Source organism: Ranitomeya variabilis, chromosome 1 (genome assembly GCF_051348905.1).
Source record: "Ranitomeya variabilis isolate aRanVar5 chromosome 1, aRanVar5.hap1, whole genome shotgun sequence".
Classification (NCBI taxonomy): domain Eukaryota; kingdom Metazoa; phylum Chordata; class Amphibia; order Anura; family Dendrobatidae; genus Ranitomeya; species Ranitomeya variabilis.
In genome coordinates this window covers 133,603,163-133,625,697 of record NC_135232.1, presented here as the reverse complement: position 1 = coordinate 133,625,697, position 22,535 = coordinate 133,603,163, and the positions used below count along the sequence as shown (strand labels likewise).

General features: G+C 43.5%; 1 protein-coding gene across 1 annotated transcript in view; it reads right to left on the bottom strand.

The window, feature by feature from the left end:
• Nucleotides 1–22,535, bottom strand: part of ADGRV1 (adhesion G protein-coupled receptor V1) — a 742,217-nt gene that overhangs the window by 572,034 nt on the left and 147,648 nt on the right. The window contains exons 14-20 of the mRNA XM_077289021.1: nt 20,997–21,182; nt 16,436–16,616; nt 13,792–13,955; nt 4,215–4,338; nt 2,677–2,940; nt 1,471–1,597; nt 384–601 (exon numbers count right to left, since the gene is read on the bottom strand). Coding sequence (XP_077145136.1) covers nt 384–601; nt 1,471–1,597; nt 2,677–2,940; nt 4,215–4,338; nt 13,792–13,955; nt 16,436–16,616; nt 20,997–21,182 — 1,264 coding nt within the window. The remainder of the gene's footprint in view (nt 1–383; nt 602–1,470; nt 1,598–2,676; nt 2,941–4,214; nt 4,339–13,791; nt 13,956–16,435; nt 16,617–20,996; nt 21,183–22,535) is intronic.

Below are 22,535 nucleotides of genomic sequence, written 5' to 3'. Positions count from 1 at the left end.
CCCTGATGATACTGGTACCGGTATTATAAGGACGTGTGAAAGAGGTCTAACAAGTAGAAACTGTCCAAAGCCGAGAATCATTTTTTACATCTCCATGTCTCCATGTCAGTCAGTAAATGCTCTGTATATAGACCAAGCTGGGCATCAGATAGTTGGGTCAGTATATGTCTTGTTCGCTTACAACGGCCTCTCTCCACGGCCAATATAAGGTCGGGTAGAAGAGACAGGCATCACACAACCTCCTTAAAAATTTACTTTTGCATTTATTTGGTACCATTCTTAATTATATTATTATTTTTTTCTTTTTACAGTATATAGTAAATAACAATTTGTTTAAATTCTTCTTATTCTTAAGGTGTTGCACACAAAATAAAGATACGCACCAGAAATATTCAACAGTTTTAAAACGTAGACCTCGTTAAACTCTGGAATTTGATCAGAAACAGCATGGAGGGTAATATATTTAAAAGCGTCTTTGTCATTAAACCAAAGAATGCCCCATGTTTCTTCAAATTCCTGGCCTGGCTGTAAAACCGATCCATTCTGCATAATCTGCCAGTGCAGGAAAACATTGCCAAAATGTCCTCGGTCTCGCAGCACCCTGAAAAGATAATTTGTTTTAATGGGATGTAACATAAATAATAATAATAATTGTGCAATAAACAGTATGCATCAATGCAGACATATTAGTAATACAAAAGCATGCAATCATTCATCTAATCGCAAACATTGCAAGCATAATATTCTTAGAAAGTAACATCCTGGGCAGCAAAGTCATGTAATTGCTAACATTATGGTTATGTTCATTTTCGGAAGTGTAGTATTTACACCAAGCACTGTCAAATTAGGTTAAGGCTATGTTCATATGTTGCATTTTTCTGTAGAAAAAAAGCTGCAAAAATGCTGAAAAAAATGCACACAAAAAAAAGCTGCAAAAACGCAGCAAAACCTGCTTTTAAGAAGCTTTTTGACAGCCAAAAGAGCAGGTTTTAGCTGCACAAAAGAAATGCTGCAAAACACAATGTGTGACCATAGACTTAGGGTATATTTGTCAATTGTTTCAATTAGGAACCAGCAGAACCGTGTGTGTAATTTTGGATTATTAGTGTAGGTTACACGGTAGAATTTTTGGTACTGAAAACTGATCTCATGCTTGTGAATGAGATTGTTTCTGCTGCAGTTGTATTGATTCTTGCAACCCATCTACTAAGTCTGGGACATATGCTTACATTTCTGAAAGAAATCATTCACATGTGAACATGCCATAAGGTAGGCTGTAATGCAGATAACCAGTTAAGGCATGCAATATATTCAAAAGTTTTATTATATTTACTATATTAGTCAATATTTGGTGTAGATTATTTTTAAAATAAAACTGCAAAATATACTGTTTAAATTACAAGTTCCATTCATAGCTAATTTCTTTTTGGAATTATAATTATTTAATTATAATCAAATCCATGGACTCACTTGAATTGATTCCTTCCACCTTCTTCTACAGTTTTATCGATGGGTTCAATGTAGAATATTCCATTCGGGTCGTCATTAGCCTTGATGATTATTGTAGCATTTCCATTTCCACTCACCACTGTGTCTCCTGCATAACAAGTAAATATTTCTATAAAATGTATGATGTTTAAAGAAAAAAACTCCACTATGAGGACACTAGTTTAAAAGTTGTGCTTTCTTTATCCATTCTGGATTTTGGTTAGAAGTATAAAAATGCAAAAAATGTCTGAAAAATGAGAAATTAAAATTAAACTAGTATCTGATTGGCAGAAATATATGTAATTTATATAAATTATTAATAGATATTTTAAAAAAGGGGGCTAACTAAAATATAATATTTTACTAGTGGAGGAATCATTAGTGAAAAAAGATGATTCCTAATTTCATTGTGATTTACAAAATATTCTAGCTCATACTTTATTTTCATGTAGCCAGAATAACATGAGAACATGTTCTAGATCTCAGCTAGAAGGGCTGAAACTTCAAGAAGCCTGGGAGAGAAAATATTGATGGACACTTTGCTGATCAAGATCCGACCAGTGGACACTTCTTATTTAATTTGCATAAGGCAAAGAAGAGAAAAATGTATTTTTATTTCTTTTTCTGGGGTAAACTCTACTACTGGTAAAACAGAGGGATATATCCACAAAAATTTCTCCAATACAGGCTGTATGCCTAAGTTACAGGTATTTAAAGGGCAAAAAACTACTAAGATGGCAGCTCAGGTGGGGCTGCTGGAAGAGGTCCACTTTCTGCCTGATTTTTTTTTCTCTAACCCATTGGTTTACAAGCTACAGTCCTTACGGCCCCCAAAAGATCATATTTTCAGGGTTTCCTTAGCATTGAGATAACCTGTTGCAAATTCTGATACTTTGATAAATTCTATTACCTGTGCAATGCTAAGGAATCCTGAAATCATTGTCTGTTCGGAGCCGCAAGGACTGGAGTTTGGGAAACACTTCTCTAACCCATCTCTGTATTTTTCTCCCTAAATTAGTAAGAATTCCTGGACGCCGGTTGACGTAGTATGGACCAACGTGAGATGTGTACATGAAAGTGATGGCATTGGAAAGCACACACTGGTGATGAAATGTTCACATTCAATATAAAGAATTGATGGGTTATTCCTTGCTGTACGTATTCTGGTATGGTGATGGCAGCGCTAACCTGTACAGTTGAAAAGTTGTATATAAAAATATTCATCTGTCTCCGGTAGATCATCTTCACTTGTCCTCACTGATATATTCAGCATCCTTTGGCCAATCTGAAACACCAGTATATCTCCAGAAATGTGAGTAAAATCTCTTTCCTCTGCAGTGGCCGTTCCACTCACAGTTGCATAGGTGACAGAAGACACAAAATCAGCAGACCCATTCCGCATAATGATGAGGTTTGCTACCTCGCCTTCATCAACCCAAAAAATGACTGGTTCTGAGGGAGAAATGAAGAAGCATTCACCATTACGAACATTTGGGGTGAATGATGGAGAAAACAGGCACACAGAGCAAAACTAGGGATCAGATGTTATGAAGCATTTGTTTCTAGGCTGCTCATAAGAAAACTCAGAAAAGAAGAAAAAAATGCACACATAAACACATAAGCACAACAACCCCAAAGAGAGAAAGCTTCCAAAGGAAGGAGGAGATAAAGGGGTTGTCCACTACTCGGCCAACATAACAATGTCACACGATCCCCGGGAGAGCTAGTGCCGACACCACAGGAAATGCACAGCACCAGGAGGTGAGTATAAGGCCGGTGTCACATTAGCGTATAGCATCGGATGTGATATGCTAATGACCCGCGGGACACCGAGTGTCAGTGCTCTGTACTCCTCTCACATGACAGGATCGGAGCACAGCTGCGGAGGAGACGGAGAAAGTAATTTCTCCATCTCCTCTACTGCTGGTGTCGGTGGGAATCGCACTGCGATTACCTGATACCTGAGTGCAGTACGATGTTTCGCTCCCACCCAAAGACTTGTATGGGTGCGAGTAAGCAGAGTCTCGCTGACAATCATAACACGCTGCGATTGTTCTACCATGCTGAACTGGCATGAGAAAATAATCGCAGATCTGAGCTGCCCCATAGTATAACAATGATGTTTTATCACATAGCCCTCAGCCATGTTATATGGTAGTGTGAACCCGGCCTAAATGTTATTATGTTACAAGGGAGAAACATAGAGATTGAGAACAACCTCTATATACCTGTCACACTGCACAGAGATTTAATAATGGCTCTCTGATTACGGCTAATGCTAAATAACGCCTAGACTCCCTTTAACTTCTACTGAGTCAGATCCCGATAATAATTGAACCCTGTTGTGATTCATGACTAGTTCATATCCAGAAATCATGTTTTTTACGTACATACTGTCTTTTTTTCTAAGTATTTTTACACTGTTTGCAGTGTGATTGGTGTAGACTGACCTGTGGGATTCATTTTTTCCCCACTGACCTTATTGTACAAAATTGTGTTACTAAAACTTCAGGCAAAAACTACAATCATGGCTTTTACATGCAGCACACCTCTGTTTTCTATAGATGACGCTCTAAAAGAAGTTTAGTAGGGGTTATTGGCCAAAGCAGTTCATGAAAATAAACAGAGAACCGTGTTGGTAAGTCCATCACAGACAACCCTCAGATACAAGCGGCTCGGTGCTGTCAAGCTACACGTCACAACAACTTTTCAGAGTAATATATTACCTGCAAAGAAAATGGCATCATCATTCTTATTAATCTCCAGTGTGGCTGTGGTAACATTTCCCATCCTGGCACCACCCGTGGCATCAATAATGGTTATAGTATATACTTCCTTCTCTTCTGGAATCTAGGAGTTTGCAGACATTTTTAGCAGTTTTCAATAAAGTACATTAAGAGGTACAGTAGAATATAGCCAGTGAAATCAATGTTTTATGCTGCAGAAAGCTAGTTTGTGTTAGTCAATGGGATGGTAGACTTTTTTTAAAGCAAAAGTGAAGTGACATTTTTAATTATCATTGTTTTTTTTTTTTAATCTGCAAGTATAAACAACAAAATGTTATGTTCTCCTTTTACTTCATTTTACAGTTCAGATTTACAATGTAGAAACTGTCTTCTATTGCTATTTAGCAGTATTATTTTAACAGGTCTGCATAGTTGGGGGTGGCCCAGGCAGAAAGACAAAAAAAATGTCAAGTTGGCGCAAGATGCAGATCTTACTCCTTCCTCCGCACATCCTCTTCTTTCAGGACAAGAAGAGATCCTGCCATCCTGCTCCCTCTACAGCAAAGTACAACAGTCGAGCTCATGATCAGCTGTTGTAACTTAATATTTAGGATAGACAGTATCTTGGGAAAAGCAAAGCAGACCGTGTCCTCAACTCACCACAATTCCTTTCTAACTGCCTGATTGTACACAGAAGTAAAAAGTATGAGTGTAAAGTGATATTTGTGTGCATGTGTGCACATGCCTTTGACACAGTGGACCATTCCCTATTATTACAGACCCTCTCATCCCTTGGAATCACAGACTTGGCTCTATCCTGGATCTCGTCATACCTAACAGACCGGACATTCAGCGTCTCCCACTCACACACCACCTCCTCACCTCGCCCCCTATCTGTCGGAGTCCCACAAGGTTCAGTCCTTGGGCCCCTACTCTTCTCCATTTACACCTTTGGCCTGGGACAGCTCATAAAATCTCATGGTTTTCAGTATCATCTCTATGCTGATGACACACAGATCTACATCTCTGGACCAGATATCACCACCCTACTAACCAGAATCCCTCAATGTCTGTCCACTATTTCATCCTTCTTCTCCGCTAGATTTCTGAAACTTAACATGGACAAAACAGAATTAATCATCTTTCCCCCATCTCACGTAACCCCCCCAATGAATCTATCCAAACGGCTGCCCACTGTCCCCAGTCCCACAAGCTCGCTGCCTCGGGGTAATCCTTGACGCTGATCTCTCCTTCAAACCACATATCCAAGCCCTTTCCACTTCCTGCTGACTTCAACTCAAAAATATTTCATGAATCCGTTCATTCCTCAACCAAGAATCTGCAAAAACCCTAGTCCATGCCCTCATCATCTCTCGCCTTGACTACTGCAACCTCCTGCTCTGTGGCCTCCCCTCAAACACTCTCACACCCCTCCAATCTATTCTAAACTCTGCTGCCCGACTAATCCACCTGTCCCCCCGCTATTCCCCAGCTTCTCCCCTCTGTCAATCCCTTCACTGGCTCCCCATTGCCCAAAGACTCCAGTACAAAACCCTAACCATGACGTACAAAGCCATCCACAACCTGTCTCCTCCATACATCTGTAACCTCGTCTCCCGGTACTTTCCTGCATGCAACCTCCGATCCTCACAAGATCTCCTTCTCTACTCCCCTCTTATCTCCTCTTCCCACAATCGCATACAAGATTTCTCTCGCGTATCACCCCTACTCTGGAACCCTCTACCACAACACATCAGACTCTCGCCTACCATCTAAACCTTCAAAAAGAACCTGAAGACCCACCTCTTCCTACAAGCCTACAACCTGCTGTAACCACAGATCGACCAAACCACTGCACGACCAGCTCTATCCTCGCCTGCTGTATTCTCACCCATCCCTTGTAGATTGTGAGCCTTCGCGGGCAGGGTCCTCTCTCCTCCTGTACCAGTTATGACTTGTATTGTTTAAGATGATTGTACTTGTTTTTATTATGTGTACCCCTCCTCACATGTAAAGCGCCATGGAATAAATGGCGCTATAACAATAAATAATAATAATAATAACAATGTGTGTAGCATGTGGATGTTTTTATGTAATGTTTGTAAATATTTACAATCATACATTTATGAATATATTATACTATGTCTACTTATATATACAATATAGAGGTTATTATTTATGTGTACGGTTTTTATGTGTGTGGTATTGTAGCACTATATACAGTATCTATAGATTAAAATAGAAATATAAATGTGTACAGTACAGCACGAGTTACACGAGGTACATTGTACCGCTATTTATATGTTAATTTCAACTAAAGCAATAACTTTGGGGCTACCCCTGGAAATAAGTACCCACCACCTCAATACTCTTCTTTAATGTGATTTTGCATTACGTACTAGATATGAGCGAATTGTTCTATGGGCTCCAAGTCTAGAGGCGACTGACAGTAGCCCTGCAAATCTACACCTACCTGCTGGCAACCGAGGTGGTACTTTTATCTAGAAGACGTGCATGAAACCACCCTGGGCCGAATAATTAGAAGAGGTGCTGAGGATTGCGGCAGGAAGGAAGAGGTTCGCAGGGCACTTGTCTGGCAGCCACCGAATAATGATGCGGCTGCAGGACCAGGATCTTGTAAATTTATTCACTCATTTCTAATTACTACCACAAAAATATATATATAGGTGGAAAGGGCCGGGAAGAATAGAGATGTGTTATGTGCAAGCAAGATTGGGATGGGAGGTGAGTACACGGAATCTATTGCCCATGTGAAGGATACTCTAGCTATAACACTGTTCAATTACGAAAGATTATCCAAATTGGATTATGACTACCTAGGGTGCACATTAAATACCATGCCATTTAAAGAAAAACAAACCATTAGTAATTAATAAAGAGACTTTTAACAATAATGTCCTCTCAACATCAGATGTTGGCTGCTTCTATTTCTGCTCTGCAAAACTGAAAACAGGAGTAAGACCAAACCAAAAAATGTAAGAAAGAAATTAGCTTGGTACATTGTACATTAAATTGCTATATAACAAATGTCACTCAAAGGTAAAGCTTTACTTGGCAAAAGCAAACTGCTACAACAAACCACAGTGTGCAAGATCACAAAGTCAAGGAAACATACACTAAAGTAATATAAAAATATAAAAAGGGAGGCTAACAAAATGGTGACAACAATTCTAGAATTTTCAACAAATGAAAATCACAAATCAGACAGTTTCACTGTTGTGTATGTGATAGTTTAACAATTGGCCTCACTTATTAAAACTGTCTGAAAAACAAGCAATCAGAGAGCAGATACAATTTGATAAATGAGGCCGAGTGCACAGATCCTTTTATGACAGATGCAGCGCCCCAGAGTCCTGGTCGTTGCAGTACTGTAGCTCCGCCACTAAGGGCACTAAAGGAGTTCATCTGACCAGGTATCACAGACACCAATACATTTTACAGTCTGGCCTCCAGGGGGAGCTAAGGGTTCTATTTAGTAGGCCACTCCTCACAATCTGGTAAAACTGGGGGTTAGGCAGGAAGTTAGAAGAGAAAGCTGACTGGGTTGGAACTATGCAACACCTTGTGGCAGAGGGTGTTGTAGGGAAAGATTCGGAGGGGTCCCTGTCAGGGGTGGGATCCTGACAGAGGCCTAGCAAACAGAGAAGAACGTTACGGGACCGCGCCTGCACGATATAGCGGCGGTACCCCAAGAAAGGACAAGAAGCGAGGTATATTGTGCTGAGTGAGAAACGAGACCAACGCAACAAGGAGAATACCAGTAGGAGTCGTGCTGTAAGACGAGGCAACATCCTATTGAGGCGCATAACCGGTGGCCGGAACGCCGAGGAAGTATAGAGCTCCAAGCCAAACTTCAAACCTACGGCAGGACAGTCAGTTATAGGCGGGCTGTCTCACCCAATTGACCTAGGAAGACACAGGGGGGTAACAACAGGAGTGGGGCGACGCTAGAGTCCCGGAAGAGCTCCGAGCCTCCCCGTCATACGGGTGCGTCCTATCCATAAGATCTGGGGGACGTGGAAGAACATCAGAATCGAGTTGTGAGGGAACACGAGAAACAGATACAACAGTTGTGAGGACTATCCCGTGGTGCTCAGCAGGGAAGGACTACAACACACTAGCGCTAGCAGGTAGGCACAGATTTCCACCTGCAAAGGGAACTCTGGATGTGCCATCGGACCGACCAGGCTTGCGCAGCCCGGTGAACCGTATTCCGGATTGAGGACCCTGAAGCCTTCAGTAAAGAGGTAAAGAGACTGCAACCTGGTGTCCTCGTTATTTACTGCAACCTGCACCGCACCACCACAACATCATCACCATTCCCTCACACCTATCATTGTACGCCCCTCAGCAGGGTCACGGACCGGGCCTAGCCACCGTGACAACCCCAGAACAGAGACTCAGAGGCCCGGTACTGGGTACCCCTCGGCCCAACTTGGCGTCATGAACAGGATCTACTTAAGCCTGAAGAATCAGGTCATGTGTGCCTTGGAACTGTGATTTATTATACTTGGAACTGTGCCTTATTGCAAAGACTGTGTATTGCCATTTGCCGCCAAAAAACGCCGCCATTACAGCGCTGAGGAGAGCGCAGGAAAAGAAGAGGGGCGTGGAAGTGGGCGTAGACAAGCTGGAGAGCGCGAAAGACAATGGCCGCCCAGTCTAAATATTTCTGCACCGTGAGGACGTGTCCGTCAGTAGCCGAGATCCGCCTCCTGATTCTCAATGGTGGGCGGAGGCAGAGGAAACGAAACCGCCCACGGAGGAGAGAGCGGGAAAAGGATCAGGAAGCGACCCACGTGGAGGACGCCATGGCCAGCAGCTCGGAACCCGAATGTGGGGTTGAAGCAGGAGACTCCCCCGACTTCCCGGACGAGCACCGCAGCCAATTCTCCATGGACAGCGCTGAACTCTTGCAGGCTGAGATGGGAGACTTGATCCACCAGCTCCTTCAGCTGAACATGAAGGCCCAGGCTCCGCACCAGGTAGCGCCAGAAGGAAGTCCTCTGGCATCGGGTCTTGTACCACTACCGGAGTTGCTGCTGAGACCCTCGCCGACACAGCCAGCGGAACCCGCCGCGGTGGAGGAGCCTGCATTGGCTGGTGAGTCCGCCGACCCCGTCCCGCTGGCAGAGGGCTTGTTAGTGGGCCCCGTTGCGGCACCCCCTCTCCCTGGGACCCATAGACTCCAACGCCTGCTACCATGGGAGGAAGCCACGGGCATGGAACACCTCCTGAAAGCCCCGATTACGCCAACTACCCTGCTGTGTGAGACCCATGCGGAACGCACGGTCTGCCGCTGGGTGAACCCAGGATCCAACCTCATGGGGTTCCCCGGGGTGAAGACACGGGAAGGGGAGATGGTGCAGGCCCTGAGCTGGGAGGAATACCAGACCCAGCTGGAACAGCAACGGGAGGAAAATGAAAAGGTGTACCAGGCCAGGCTCGAGACCCACCATCAAAAAGACCTGGCGGTCAAAGACCGGGCCCGCAAGGACGCTGCCGCTCACCAGGCCCCGCGCAGGCAGGGCACCATCACCACCTTCAAGCTCCGCGGAGGCTGGGGCTTCATTAAAGAGCCGGGCCTGTATGTGGAGGTGTTTGTCAACCGAAGAGATGTGGAGTCTCACCTCAGAGAGGGCCACCCAGACCGGGATCTCTATCCGGGGGACGAAGTTAGTTACACCAGGCACTTTGGGGAAAAGGGGTGGTTTGCCCTGAATGTCCACAAGAGGCAGAACCCTGTGACGCCCCCGATTAAGGTGCCAGTGAAGCTGACCCCTGTAGCAAAGGTACCCCCTTGTGGCCAGCCCATGGTCATCACCAGGACCACCGAGGTCACTCCAACGTGCACTATGGTCAAGACCACGACATGCAGCATCGTCACCTCAACCACCCTCGTGGCCAAGGAGGCACCTCTTCAGGTGGGTGGTGCTCCTGCTGCTCCAGAACTGAAGACAGTGGGTACGCAGACCCCCAGGTGGGACAACACTCCCCCTTATGCAGTACCAGGCAGTGGGCAATACCCACAGGGGTTGCCTCCGCCGGTGCTGCCTCCTGAGTGGTTCCAGTAAATATCCTAACACTCTGCAAATGTAAATAGTTCATTGTTTCCTTTGCTGTTTTGCTGCTAAAACCCGTCCAGGGATAACTTAACTCTTAAAGGGATCCCTTTGTTGACCCGGGATCTCTATTGCTTTTTGTTTGTTACCCACTTTTGCTTCAGTTATCAAGAGACTGCCGAATCATGGACGGTGAATGATTCAAAAACTGATGTTGTAAATAGTTTGCACCTTCTTAAAGGTGCTCTCTACTGGTTTTATACAAGGAAAGGACTCTTTGCGAAGACACTGGTCTGGGAACCAGCATAGGAGTCCTTACTGAGAACAGACTTGCAGCTTGAGAAGTTGCACTACCTAATAGAGACTTGGTTCCCTCTTAAAGGGAATGTTCACATATTGCACTTATGAACAGTGTTGCCTTAAGATGGTTAAATGGCAATAGTGTTTTGAAAGAAGAAGTTAAATGTAACCAACTAGTTGATTGTAAGAAATGTTGGTAATGTGCTCTGAAATAACGTCCTGTAAAGGTGAAAGCTAAAAGAAAGATGCAGCAGACCCGTAGGGGTAGACCTAGCGTCCTGCATACATGTCAGTAAGAAAGTAATGAAGGAAGTTTAATGTCTTATTTAATAGAGAATGTTTAATAATGTGCTAGAAAATGAGGACAGGAAGTGAACCCGTAGGGGTTAGTGGTGAGTCCTCTTAGGAGCCATACAGAGATGGCTCAGTAATCCAAACTGAAAGATGGATGATATGTTCTATACTGTGTATAGTAGTAGAAAGACAGTAGGCCCGGGCGGAAAGGGGCGGTCCTGTAACAGAAAGGAAAGGCAGTAGGTCTGGAGCAGTTAGGACAGGCGGTCCTGTCAATGTAAAGAAGGAGAATGCATAAAAGTTAATTAGCCTTATATGTGATATAAGAAGGTCTTTAGTGGATCCAGCGAGTACGTCCTTAAAGGCAATGTTAAATTATTGTTCAAAGATTTTGCACTTAGTAGAATACCCGGTTGGGTAAGAAAAGTTATTTAAAATATTTAACCATGTTTGTAACGTTCAAGTGTCCTCACCTCCCATAAAGGGAAGCTCTGTTAAAAAGTTTACTTGTACTTGCATTTTCAAAATTGTATGTCTTTTTGCTGACATGTATTGTTGTTTTCTTCCCAGTCCAGGAGTACTGGATTTAACCGGGGGGGAGTGCAGCGCCCCAGAGTCCTGGTCGTTGCAGTACTGTAGCTCCGCCACTAAGGGGGGCTATGGTACGTCTGATGGCACTGAAGGAGTTCATCTGACCAGGTATCACAGACACCAATACATTTCACAGTCTGGCCTCCAGGGGGAGCTAAGGGTTCTATTTAGTAGGCCACTCCTCACAATCTGGTAAAACTGGGGGTTAGGCAGGAAGTTAGAAGAGAAAGCTGACTGGGTTGGAACCAGGCAACACCTTGTGGCAGAGGGTGTTGTAGGGAAAGATTCGGAGGGGTCCCTGTCAGGGGTGGGATCCTGACAGAGGCCTAGCAAACAGAGAAGAACGTTACGGGACCGCGCCTGCACGATATAGCGGCGGTACCCCAAGAAAGGACAAGAAGCGAGGTATATTGTGCTGAGTGAGAAACGAGATCAACGCAACAAGGAGAATACCAGTAGGAGTCGTGCTGTAAGACGAGGCAACATCCTATTGAGGCGCATAACCGGTGGCCGGAACGCCGAGGAAGTATAGAGCTCCAAGCCAAACTTCAAACCTACGGCAGGACAGTCAGTTATAGGCGGGCTGTCTCACCCAATTGACCTAGGAAGACACAGGGGGGTAACAACAGGAGTGGGGCGATGCTAGAGTCCCGGAAGAGCTCCGAGCCTCCCCGTCATACGGGTGCGTCCTATCCATAAGATCTGGGGGACGTGGAAGAACATCAGAATCGAGTTGTGAGGGAACACGAGAAACAGACACAACAGTTGTATCCCGTGGTGCTCAGCAGGGAAGGACTACAACACACTAGCGCTAGCAGGTAGGCACAGATTTCCACCTGCAAAGGGAACTCTGGATGTGCCATCGGACCGACCAGGCTTGCGCAGCCCAGTTAACCATATTCTGGATTGAGGACCCTGAAGCCTTCAGTAAAGAGGTAAAGAGACTGCAACCTGGTGTCCTCGTTATTTACTGCAACCTGCACCGCACCACCACAACATCATCACCATTCCCTCACACCTATCATTGTACGCCCCTCAGCAGGGTCACGGACCGGGCTGTTATGATCCCAGTGGCTGGGGATCACAGGAAATACTAGCTAAGTAACTAAACATAGACACGAGCTCTAGGGAGATGGTAACTGGACTGACCGCAAAACCTGATCCTATCCAAACACACTAAAGGTAGCTGGTGAACTTGCCTAAAATCCTGGACGTCTCGACGCAGCCTGAGAAACTGACTACCCCTAAAGAGAAAGCAAGACCTCACTTGCCTCAAGAGAAATAACCCCAAAGATATAGGAAGCCCCCAACAAATAATAACGGTGAGGTAAGGAGAAAAGACACACGTAGGAATGAAAACAGATTCAGCAAATGAGGCCCGCTAACACTAGATAGGAGAAGACAGATAGTGAACTGTGCGGTCAGCAAAAAACCCTACCAAAAGATCCACGCTGAGAATTCAAGAACCCCCACACCAACTAACGGTGTGGGGGGAGAAACTCAGCCCCCTAGAGCTACCAGCAAGCTGGGAAATCACATATTAGCAAGCTGGACAAGAAACAAATAAAACACTGATGATCAAAAAATGAACAAAACGGAAACTTAGCTTCTCTTGAAGAGACTGGGAGCAAGGTAGTCAGAAGGAATCAGAATAGCACTGAATACATTGACAGCAGGCATAGACTGAGAGTCCAAGTGAGCTTAAATAGAAAACCAGCCCACAGATAACGAGACAGCTGATGCCAGTCACAAACCTGCAGAAAGACAGCACTCACACAGTACCACTTGTGACCACAAGAGGGAGCCCAGAAATAGAGTTCACAACACCGGGCCTAGCCACCGTGACAACCCCAGAACAGAGACTCAGAGGCCCGGTACCGGGTACCCCTCGGCCCTGCGACAGTGGGGGCGCTACACAGACACTCACAGTCCATGGGACTAATTCATGGGTCATATGCTAGATCTGTGGTTTTTCCAGCAATTTTATAAAAAAATGGGGGCAGAACACCAGTATCTGAAATGTTGTGGCAAAAATGTTATGGATTTTCTGTGATTCTGGGCAAAACAAATAAACCCCATGGCCCTATGGGGCCTCTGTGATGGTTCAGAAAGAATCCATGACAATAATGATCTTGCATTCATACCATCCATACATGACACAAGTTAGCAGAAAGAAAGTAGAATGCCAGAAAATTGGAAGTCAGTCGAATATATTACCGTGTAACCTCTGTGAGAACCATGACCTTCTGTAGTTTATAAGACAGTAGAAAGTTGGTTCTGTTAGTACAGAGAAAAGATGACTCCCTTACCTCATCTGGACTGGATGAAACAGTTATAGTCTTCATAGTTTCCCCATCTCTAAACTGAATCACTCCATGGGCTGGGTAAACATCGGGGGTAGAATCTGGGCTCACAGACCAGCTCACATTAATGTTGCCAAAGCTGCCTTGTCGCCTTATGACTTCAAACTCAGCTAGAAAAATAAACAGTAACAGATGCTTATCCACAGTCACATCATGACATTTCATGGTTAAAGAAGCACTCCTATCAAAGTGTTTATCCTCTTAATATATTGCAGTCATCATATTATATGGCACTCTGTACTTACAGTTGTTCATTTTTTCTTCTACCCAGCTAATTCTTTTGTTTTCTATTAGGTCTATGACATCATGTGATTAAAAACTGCCTAGCTGAATCCTAGTAAATGCGATGTAGGAACAGGAAGTCTCATTTCCTGCATGAGTCATCATTAGAACTACAATTCTACATCACTGCAAAATCCCAGGCAGCCCGGCTTCATCTCTTTTTCAAGTTGTGACCCAGCTGCTCCACTCCTCCCCCTTGCCAGGGACTTTGCAGTGATGTTGAATTGTAGCTCTAATGATGACTCCTGCAGGGAAAATAGACTTCCTTTTTCTACATCGAACTTAGAAGGACTCAGCTAGTCTGTTTTTAATCACGTGATGTCATACACCTAATGGGAACGTGAAAAATTAAGTGGGTATAAAGGCAAAATGAGCAACTGTAAGTACACAGTGCTATATATTGTATGATGACTGCAATACATTAAGAGGATAAAACTTGGATGGAAGGAGTGCTTCTATAAGAAAAAGAAGGAGAACACAGACATTTAACTAAGGCCTCATTCAGACACCAGTTTTATTTTGATAAAGAGAAAAAAATGGACTGTTTTTGATCAGTGAGCTGCAATTTTCATCCATTATTTATCCGTGTGTCCATTTTCACAATCAGTATGGCATCCGTTTTTCTTATATGCAAAAAAAAATAATAATTTGAGAGCTTTTCCTACCCATTTAACAGTATAAAATGGACAGTACTCGGCTGACACACAGATATTATCGGTGTGCTGTTCACTTTTTTCACAGATCTATTTTTTTTGTGAACACTCACTCTGAAAAATAACATTGAAATGTGAACATGGCCATACAGTGTAATGGGTAAGTGATCTATCTGTGCTAAACAAGGATAAAATAGGCGCATTAAAAATGAACATTACGAAAAAACTGATTTTATATTGTAACTGATATTGTCATTCTTCCAGAAAAACAATCAATGTGGTATGACCTATGCCCCTGACTGCCCTAATACGCAAATCTGATTAACACGTTTTCATCTGATGTAGACACTTCTGACTGCCCAGTAAGGGCAGACACTGCTGACTGCCCAGTAAGGGCAGACACTGCTGACTGCCCAGTAAGGGCAGGCACTGCAGGTCTCCACACGTTGCCAGTCAGCACATTTCTCTAGGGGGCAGCTTTGTCTTTTGCCAGACATGCCATTTCTTTTTATTTGTGACAACATATATAATACTTTGGCACACATATGCGGAGATCAGCATTCCACAACACTCCCCAAGACGTGTTGAAAAAGTATTTTATTTCATCAGCGGTATAATAATATGGTAAAAAGAGCTTAAGGCTGTGTCACATAATAAAGTGCCGCGTCAATGACCTGACTAGGTGCTGTATAGTACTATGGGCTAAAGCAGCGCCACTTTGCTTCCTTCTATTGTGTTAATATACAGGGTGGACCAAAAGTAGGTGGACAGAAAATAATAACATTTATTTTGATTTATATATAAAATTATATTTACTAACATAAGCATAATATTGACAATTACATTTTATTCTGAACAATAATACAAAAGCCCTTAAATGTTATCAACGCAGGTGCTCCAACTGTTTTCCATCACAATTTGCACAGCTTTGAAGTCTGCCTCTTACGCTTCGACAAACATTTCTGCACAAGTCTCTTTGGGTATTAATTTCTTGAAATGCATCTCTTATGTAATTTTTCAAATCACTGACACTTTTTGGTTTTTGACTATAAACTTTGTCCTTGAGTACTCCCCAAAAGAAAAAATCCATTGGGATCAAGTCTGGTGAACGTGCCGGCCAATCAAGTGGGCCTCTTCGGCCAATCCATTTATAAGAAATGTTTCATCAAGATATTCGCGGACTACTCTTGAATAATGTGGAGGGGCCCCATCTTGTTAGAAATAAAGGTCATTTGAATTAGGCTGTTGCTGTAACTGGGGAACAACTTGATTCATTAGAATTTCGAGATACTTCTCTCCTGTGACTGTTCCATAAAAAAAAGGTCCAAAAACACCAAAACCCTATTACACATACTGTCCACCTACTTTTGGACCACCCTGTATAATAATTTGGCATGCTATACTGGCAGTGAGTGCTGACAGATATCTATGATTACAGCTTGTTTCATCTGAATTACTAACCTAATTGTAGAAAATAGCAATACACCATGACCAGTGCATCATTGTCTCCTTTTACCACCCGTTAGGTTAGCGAGTGCCCTTCTGACTGTTGTCATGCCCTGGGGAATCTCTATGAGTAGTTGGGCATTACTGGTTCACCTTTGTAACAACTTCAGCAGAATAAAATATACCAACTCTCACTGTCTTATTCTTACCATTATGAATGCTATTTCCTTTGCTTTCATTTATGGTTCTTACTATTCCCGGAGAGATGAATTCAATAACTCCATGTGGGTCGTCATTTTTTAAAATAGTTATGTTGACTCTTATGGCTTCCCCCATTGTGCTGGGAAACTCTCCGTGACTGCTCAGCACCACCGAGTACATCTCATCCAACTGTGAACCAAACAGAACAAAGTGATGTCTCTGTAGGCATTTACAGGACAAGTATCTAAAGATGATGAGCAACTTCACATTACGGATTGTTTCCAACAATCACAATCATAATGTATACAATAGAAATTGGGCACATTTACTCCAATGTTCTTCGTAGGTTATGGTAATATCCCTGGAGGTTTGGGGAACTGGATGGGTTTTCCAATCTCTATTGAGGGCCAGGTTATGCCATCACTTTATCAGTGAGAGTCTGACCCCTGGGACCTTCATAGACCCTGACATTGAAGGGGCCTCAGTGCTGGTGTCGCCCTGTTTCCCCACAGTTGCACCCCAGTCTTGTGCTGTGCAGTTAACAATGGCTGGCACGCATTCACGGCACAGAGTGTGCCTGCACAGTTGTTGACCAGGAGTCTGCTGTGCAGGGGAAAATTAGTAAAGGGGATTCAGAGCTAAACCAGTCCCTTCATTGTTTCATAAATGTATTAAATATTAACGCCCTCATTAATTATAAGACGCTAGCATTTCCTAGGAGAATTACAACACTTTATTAGGTTGGAAAACCCCTTTACTGTCTTAGTTTTTGATAGTCTAAGGCAGTAAAGTGGTTTTCTCAACTTCTTAAAAGAGAAAAACTGCAAAGTTTGAATAAAATCTGGCAACTTTGTAATTTACCTCTAGTTAAAAAATCCACTCTGTCCTCAAGAAGCAAAATATTTTTACTTGTACTTTGAAGAGTTCTGAACTTAGGTTACAGGTCCCTTCTGCTCTCTATCAAAGGGGCCAGTCTCCTAGGCAAGGAGCGCAGCACATGCATGCTCTATAGTCTCTCGCCAGCAAGCAGTGCTCCGAAGCTGACCAGATCGCTGCATCCAACTAGCCTCAGTGTCCCTGTGCTCCTCCAACGCTGCAAGGCATGGGAGTGTGCGCAACCACGTCACTGGTACAACCTGTCCATCTTCAGGAGAGGACCACATCCTGGCAAGCATGAAGACAGGAGGCAGGAGAGCATAGTGCTATTGCAGAAAGAGCAGTAGACATCCCTTATAAGATCAGTATTACTAGTGGTCTAGAGTGGTGAATGGATTATTATTGTGGTTAAACAGCAGACCAGTTCTCGCAGACCGTCAGAGTGCTTTATAAGTGCTCTCTCCCAAAGAATAGGAAAATTATGTGAGTGCAGGTTCTGAGGGAGCGTTTCAAATGTGTATCCAGCAGTGTCAGGGGAACAGCAACTGTGGTTTAAGAGAATTTGGACTATTAAAGGGAACTATTTTAGTATAGCTTCTGCAATGTTAAAAAAGTGCATTTTCATAAAAACACAATATGTCATAAAATATCCTATTAGGGAATTATAAAGTAAGAGGAGGCTTCCAACATTCAGGACTCATTTCTTTTAGCAATTGGGTTGAAACAGCATCTCTAATTCTCGATTATTTTGAAATCAATGGGAAAGAGAAAACTAAATTCCATGCATCACAGGAAAACAGTATAAGGGTACGTTCACACAGGACTTTTTTGCTGCTTTTTTTTGCTGCTTTTTTTTATGCTAATTTAGGTGCGTTTTTTTGGTGCGTTTTTGGTGCGTTTTTTGGGTACGTTCACACAGGACTTTTTTGCTGCAGATTTTTGCTGCAGATTTTTGCTGCTTTTTTTATGCCAATTTTCAGCTGCTAGGACACCTCACAATGGCTCTTCACACCTTACTACCAGGAACTCCCTCACAATAGATCACAATCAGGACACCTCACAATGGCTCTTCACACCTCACAATGGCTCACAATGGCTCTTCACACCTCACTACCAGGAACTCCCTCACAATAGATCACAATCAGGACACCTCACAATGGCTCTTCACACCTCACAATGGCTCACAATGGCTCTTCACACATCACTACCAGGAACTCCCTCACAATAGATCACAATCAGGACACCTCACAATGGCTCTTCACACCTCACAATGGCTCACAATGGCTCTTCACACCTCACTACCAGGAACTCCCTCACAATAGATCACAAACAGGACACCTCACAATGGCTCTTCACACCTCACAATGACTCACAATGGCTCTTCACACCTCACTAACCACACCCCTAAGCTCTTGGCTGTGAGATCCCTTCCTGCTGGCCATGATTTTCTGCACAAAAAACGCAGCAAATAATGCTACATGCGTTTTTACAGCGTTTTTGCAGCGTTTTTTCCATCACCCATTCAAGTCAATGGGTGAAAAAACGCTGCAAAAACGCAGCAAAAACGCTGAAAGAAGTGACATGCCCTATGTCCAAAAAAGCAGCAAAGCAGAAAAAACTGATCAAACAAAAAACCAACGTGTGTGCATGAGATTTCTGAAATCTCATAGGCTTTACTGGTACTGTAAAAAGCAGCTGAAAATTAGCATTAAAAAAAGCAGCAAAAAAAAGCAGCAAAAAAGTCCTGTGTGAACGTACCCTAAGGCTACGTGCACACGTTGCGGTTTTTGCTGCGGATCCGCAGCAGTTTTCCATGCAGGGTACAGTACAATGTTACCCTATGGAAAACAAAAACCGCTGTGCCCACGATGCGGAAATTTGCGGAAAAAGCAGCGCGGATTTGCTGCGGAAAAAAAGAAGGAGCATGTCACTTCTTTCTGCGGATTCCGCAGCGGTTTTCAACATGCACCAATAGGAAAGTGCTGTTGAAAACCCGCAGAGGAATCCGCAGAAGAAACCGCAGGAAAATCCGCTGTGAAAACTGCAGCGGTTTTGCACTGCAGATTTTCCAAATCCGCAGCGGAAAAAAACGCAGCAGAATCCGCAACATGTGCACGTAGCCTAATGCTGCCTCTGGAATACTCTTTGCCGATGCAGGTGATGTCTAGCTCCGGGAGGCAGAGAAAGGGGCACCAAGCAACCAACCTAGCTTACAACCCACAGATCACATACCATGATAAGTCAATGTTTAGTCCTTATAGTTTCTGCATAACTTACTGAATCATAGTATACAACGTCACCTCAAATCCTTAAATCATGTTCTTCTACAATTGTATAATTGGAATAGTGTATATATACAGTATATATATATACACACACTGTATATGGTCTTTTAGCTTCACTACATGTTCTAGCAGCTAATAGAGGCACAGTTAGTATGGTTCATTGTCTCATACTTCCTTACCATACGAGTTTGTCCTTAACGACAACTTCACTGTGGCTGAAATTCACATGCATCTCACATGTTCCACCAGAATCCAGGAACAAAAGAGCCAAGAGCCCTGGTCCCAGCTCTGTGCATAGCAAGCTGGTGTAATTGGCAAATGATTGGTTCTTTATGCTAACTAGGTGTCAGGGGATTTTCACACCATTATCAATCCTTTGTGATCTGAATGGTGGTTCACAGGTTCTTAATAACTACTTAATCATGTATTGCTCCCTTTGTAGCATGTGGCAGTGTATACAACCTTTCCTTGAGCTCTGTAAGTGTTAGTTGTGGACAACATTAACCTCTGCACAAAGAGATCAGGAAAGAAGTGCAGCCAGGGAGTGGAAAGAAATCATAAATTCCAAACCAACAGCAACACCCACATCAATATGTTACAAGGGCGTCAGGATAAGTGGTGGTTCAGTGCACATAGCATAGGAAAAGCCAAAGAGAAGGATATAAAGCACCAAAGGAACCAAATAATCATGAAAAATCTTTATTAATTAAAAAGAGTAACACAATAATATAAAAGCACAGGAAATGGCAGGGACACATCACAGAAAGGGTGGCAAGGTGGACACCACCAGGCAACCAGATGTCAGTGAATAAGTGTTAATAGGCATGGACAGGCATACAAATGTAACCAAGGGCAAATCAGAATCAACACACCGTGTACCAAATAGAATATGCCCACAAGTAGAAGGCAGAGAAACTGCCGATTAATAAACCAAGTGCACAGCCATGACACACAGCACAGTATCACAAGTTACCTGTAGCGCCACGATACCCCCGGAAGAAGGCACAGCGCCGAAACGCGCGTAGGGGTGGGTGGCATCGTGGCGCTACAGGTAACTTGTGATACTGTGCTGTGTGTCATGGCTGTGCACTTGGTTTATTAATCGGCAGTTTCTCTGCCTTCTACTTGTGGGCATATTCTATTTGGTACACGGTGTGTTGATTCTGATTTGCCCTTGGTTACATTTGTATGCCTGTCCATGCCTATTAACACTTATTCACTGACATCTGGTTGCCTGGTGGTGTCCACCTTGCCACCCTTTCTGTGATGTGTCCCTGCCATTTCCTGTGCTTTTATATTATTGTGTTACTCTTTTTAATTAATAAAGATTTTTCATGATTATTTGGTTCCTTTGGTGCTTTATATCCTTCTCTTTGGCTTTTCCTAGGGAGTGGAAAGAGTCTAATACCTCTGGTATCCCATCCATCCTTGTTAACAATGTAATTACAATCTCCTTTTCACCGGTCTTAAACTCCAGGATCCCAGTATTTCCATAGAATTCATTGCTGTCCTTCGGTTCAATGGTGTAACGCAGAAACTGTTGAACGAGGAGTCCCCTGGATCGAGCAATTCTGAGTTCAACAGAATCTCCCTCCTGAGCAAAAAAATATTATTTACTTAGAATAAAAAAAACGATCAGTGTTAAAATTAATAAATGACCACCCACCTGACACGAGACCCTCTCAGTAACTGATGATGTTTGCTATTACCATTGCCATTTCTCCAATGATCGATAGTGATGCTCTTATTGTGTTTTAGAGCTATAAACTAGCAATTTAGCAAAGATTTTAGGAATTCAGACAATTATCAGATTCCAGACACTGAAGTTACACATTAAAGGGAATCTGTCACCTTATGTTGGCCCTATAAACTGCAGCCACCGCCATTCTGTAATGCTGTAGATAAGCCCCCCGATGTAATCTGAAAGATAATAAAAACAAGTTAGATTATAGTCACCCAGGGGCGGTCCCGGTTCGGGTCCGATGGGCATCGCGGTCCTTGTCCGGCGCCTCCCATCTTCATACGATGACGTCCTCTTCCTTGCTGCTGTCACAGCTCTAGAGCAGGCATAATACTCTGCCCTGTTGTAGGCAGCGTAAAGTACTGCAGTGCACAGGCGCTGGGCCTCTCTGACCTTTCCAGGCGCCTGCGCACTGTAGTACTTTGCTCTGCCCTCAGCAGGGGAGAGTATTACGCCCGCTCAGGAGCCGCGACAGCAGCAAGGAAGAGGACGTCATTGTATGAAGATGGGAGGCGCAGAAGGGAAGACAAGGACCGCAACGCCCACCGGACTGGACCGCACCGGACTGCCCCCCAGGTGAGTCTAATATACAGTGCTATGCAAATTAATTGGGACATAGCAAAAAAATAAAATGTTATAATGCACTGTTACATACTAATTCTGAAAATTACCTTTTTCCACTGGCTAGTTGAACAAGATTTATTTATTATATACTAGCTGAAGAGCCCGGCGTTGCCCAGGCATAGTAACTAACTGTTAGTTATAGCACCTCACGTCTCTCATTTTCCCCTCACTTCTCTCATTTTCCCCCACACACCTCTCATTTTCTCCCCTCACTTCTCTCATTCCCCCCTAACACCTGTCATTTTGACCTCACACCTGTCTTTTTCCAATCACGCCACTATTTTCCCCTCACTCCTCTCCTTTTGCACTACCACCTCTTCATTTTCACCTCACACCTCTTATTTTCCCCTCAGTATATACCTGTATGTCATCTGCTCCTGTATATAGTATATACCTGTATGTCATCTCCTCCTGTATATAGTATATACCTGTATGTAATTTCCCCTGTGTATAGTATATCTGTATGTCATCTCCTCCTGTATAGAGTATATACCTGTAAGACATCTCCTCCTGTATATAGTATATACCTGTATGTCATCCCCTTGTATATAGTATATAACTGTACGTCACCTCTTTATATAG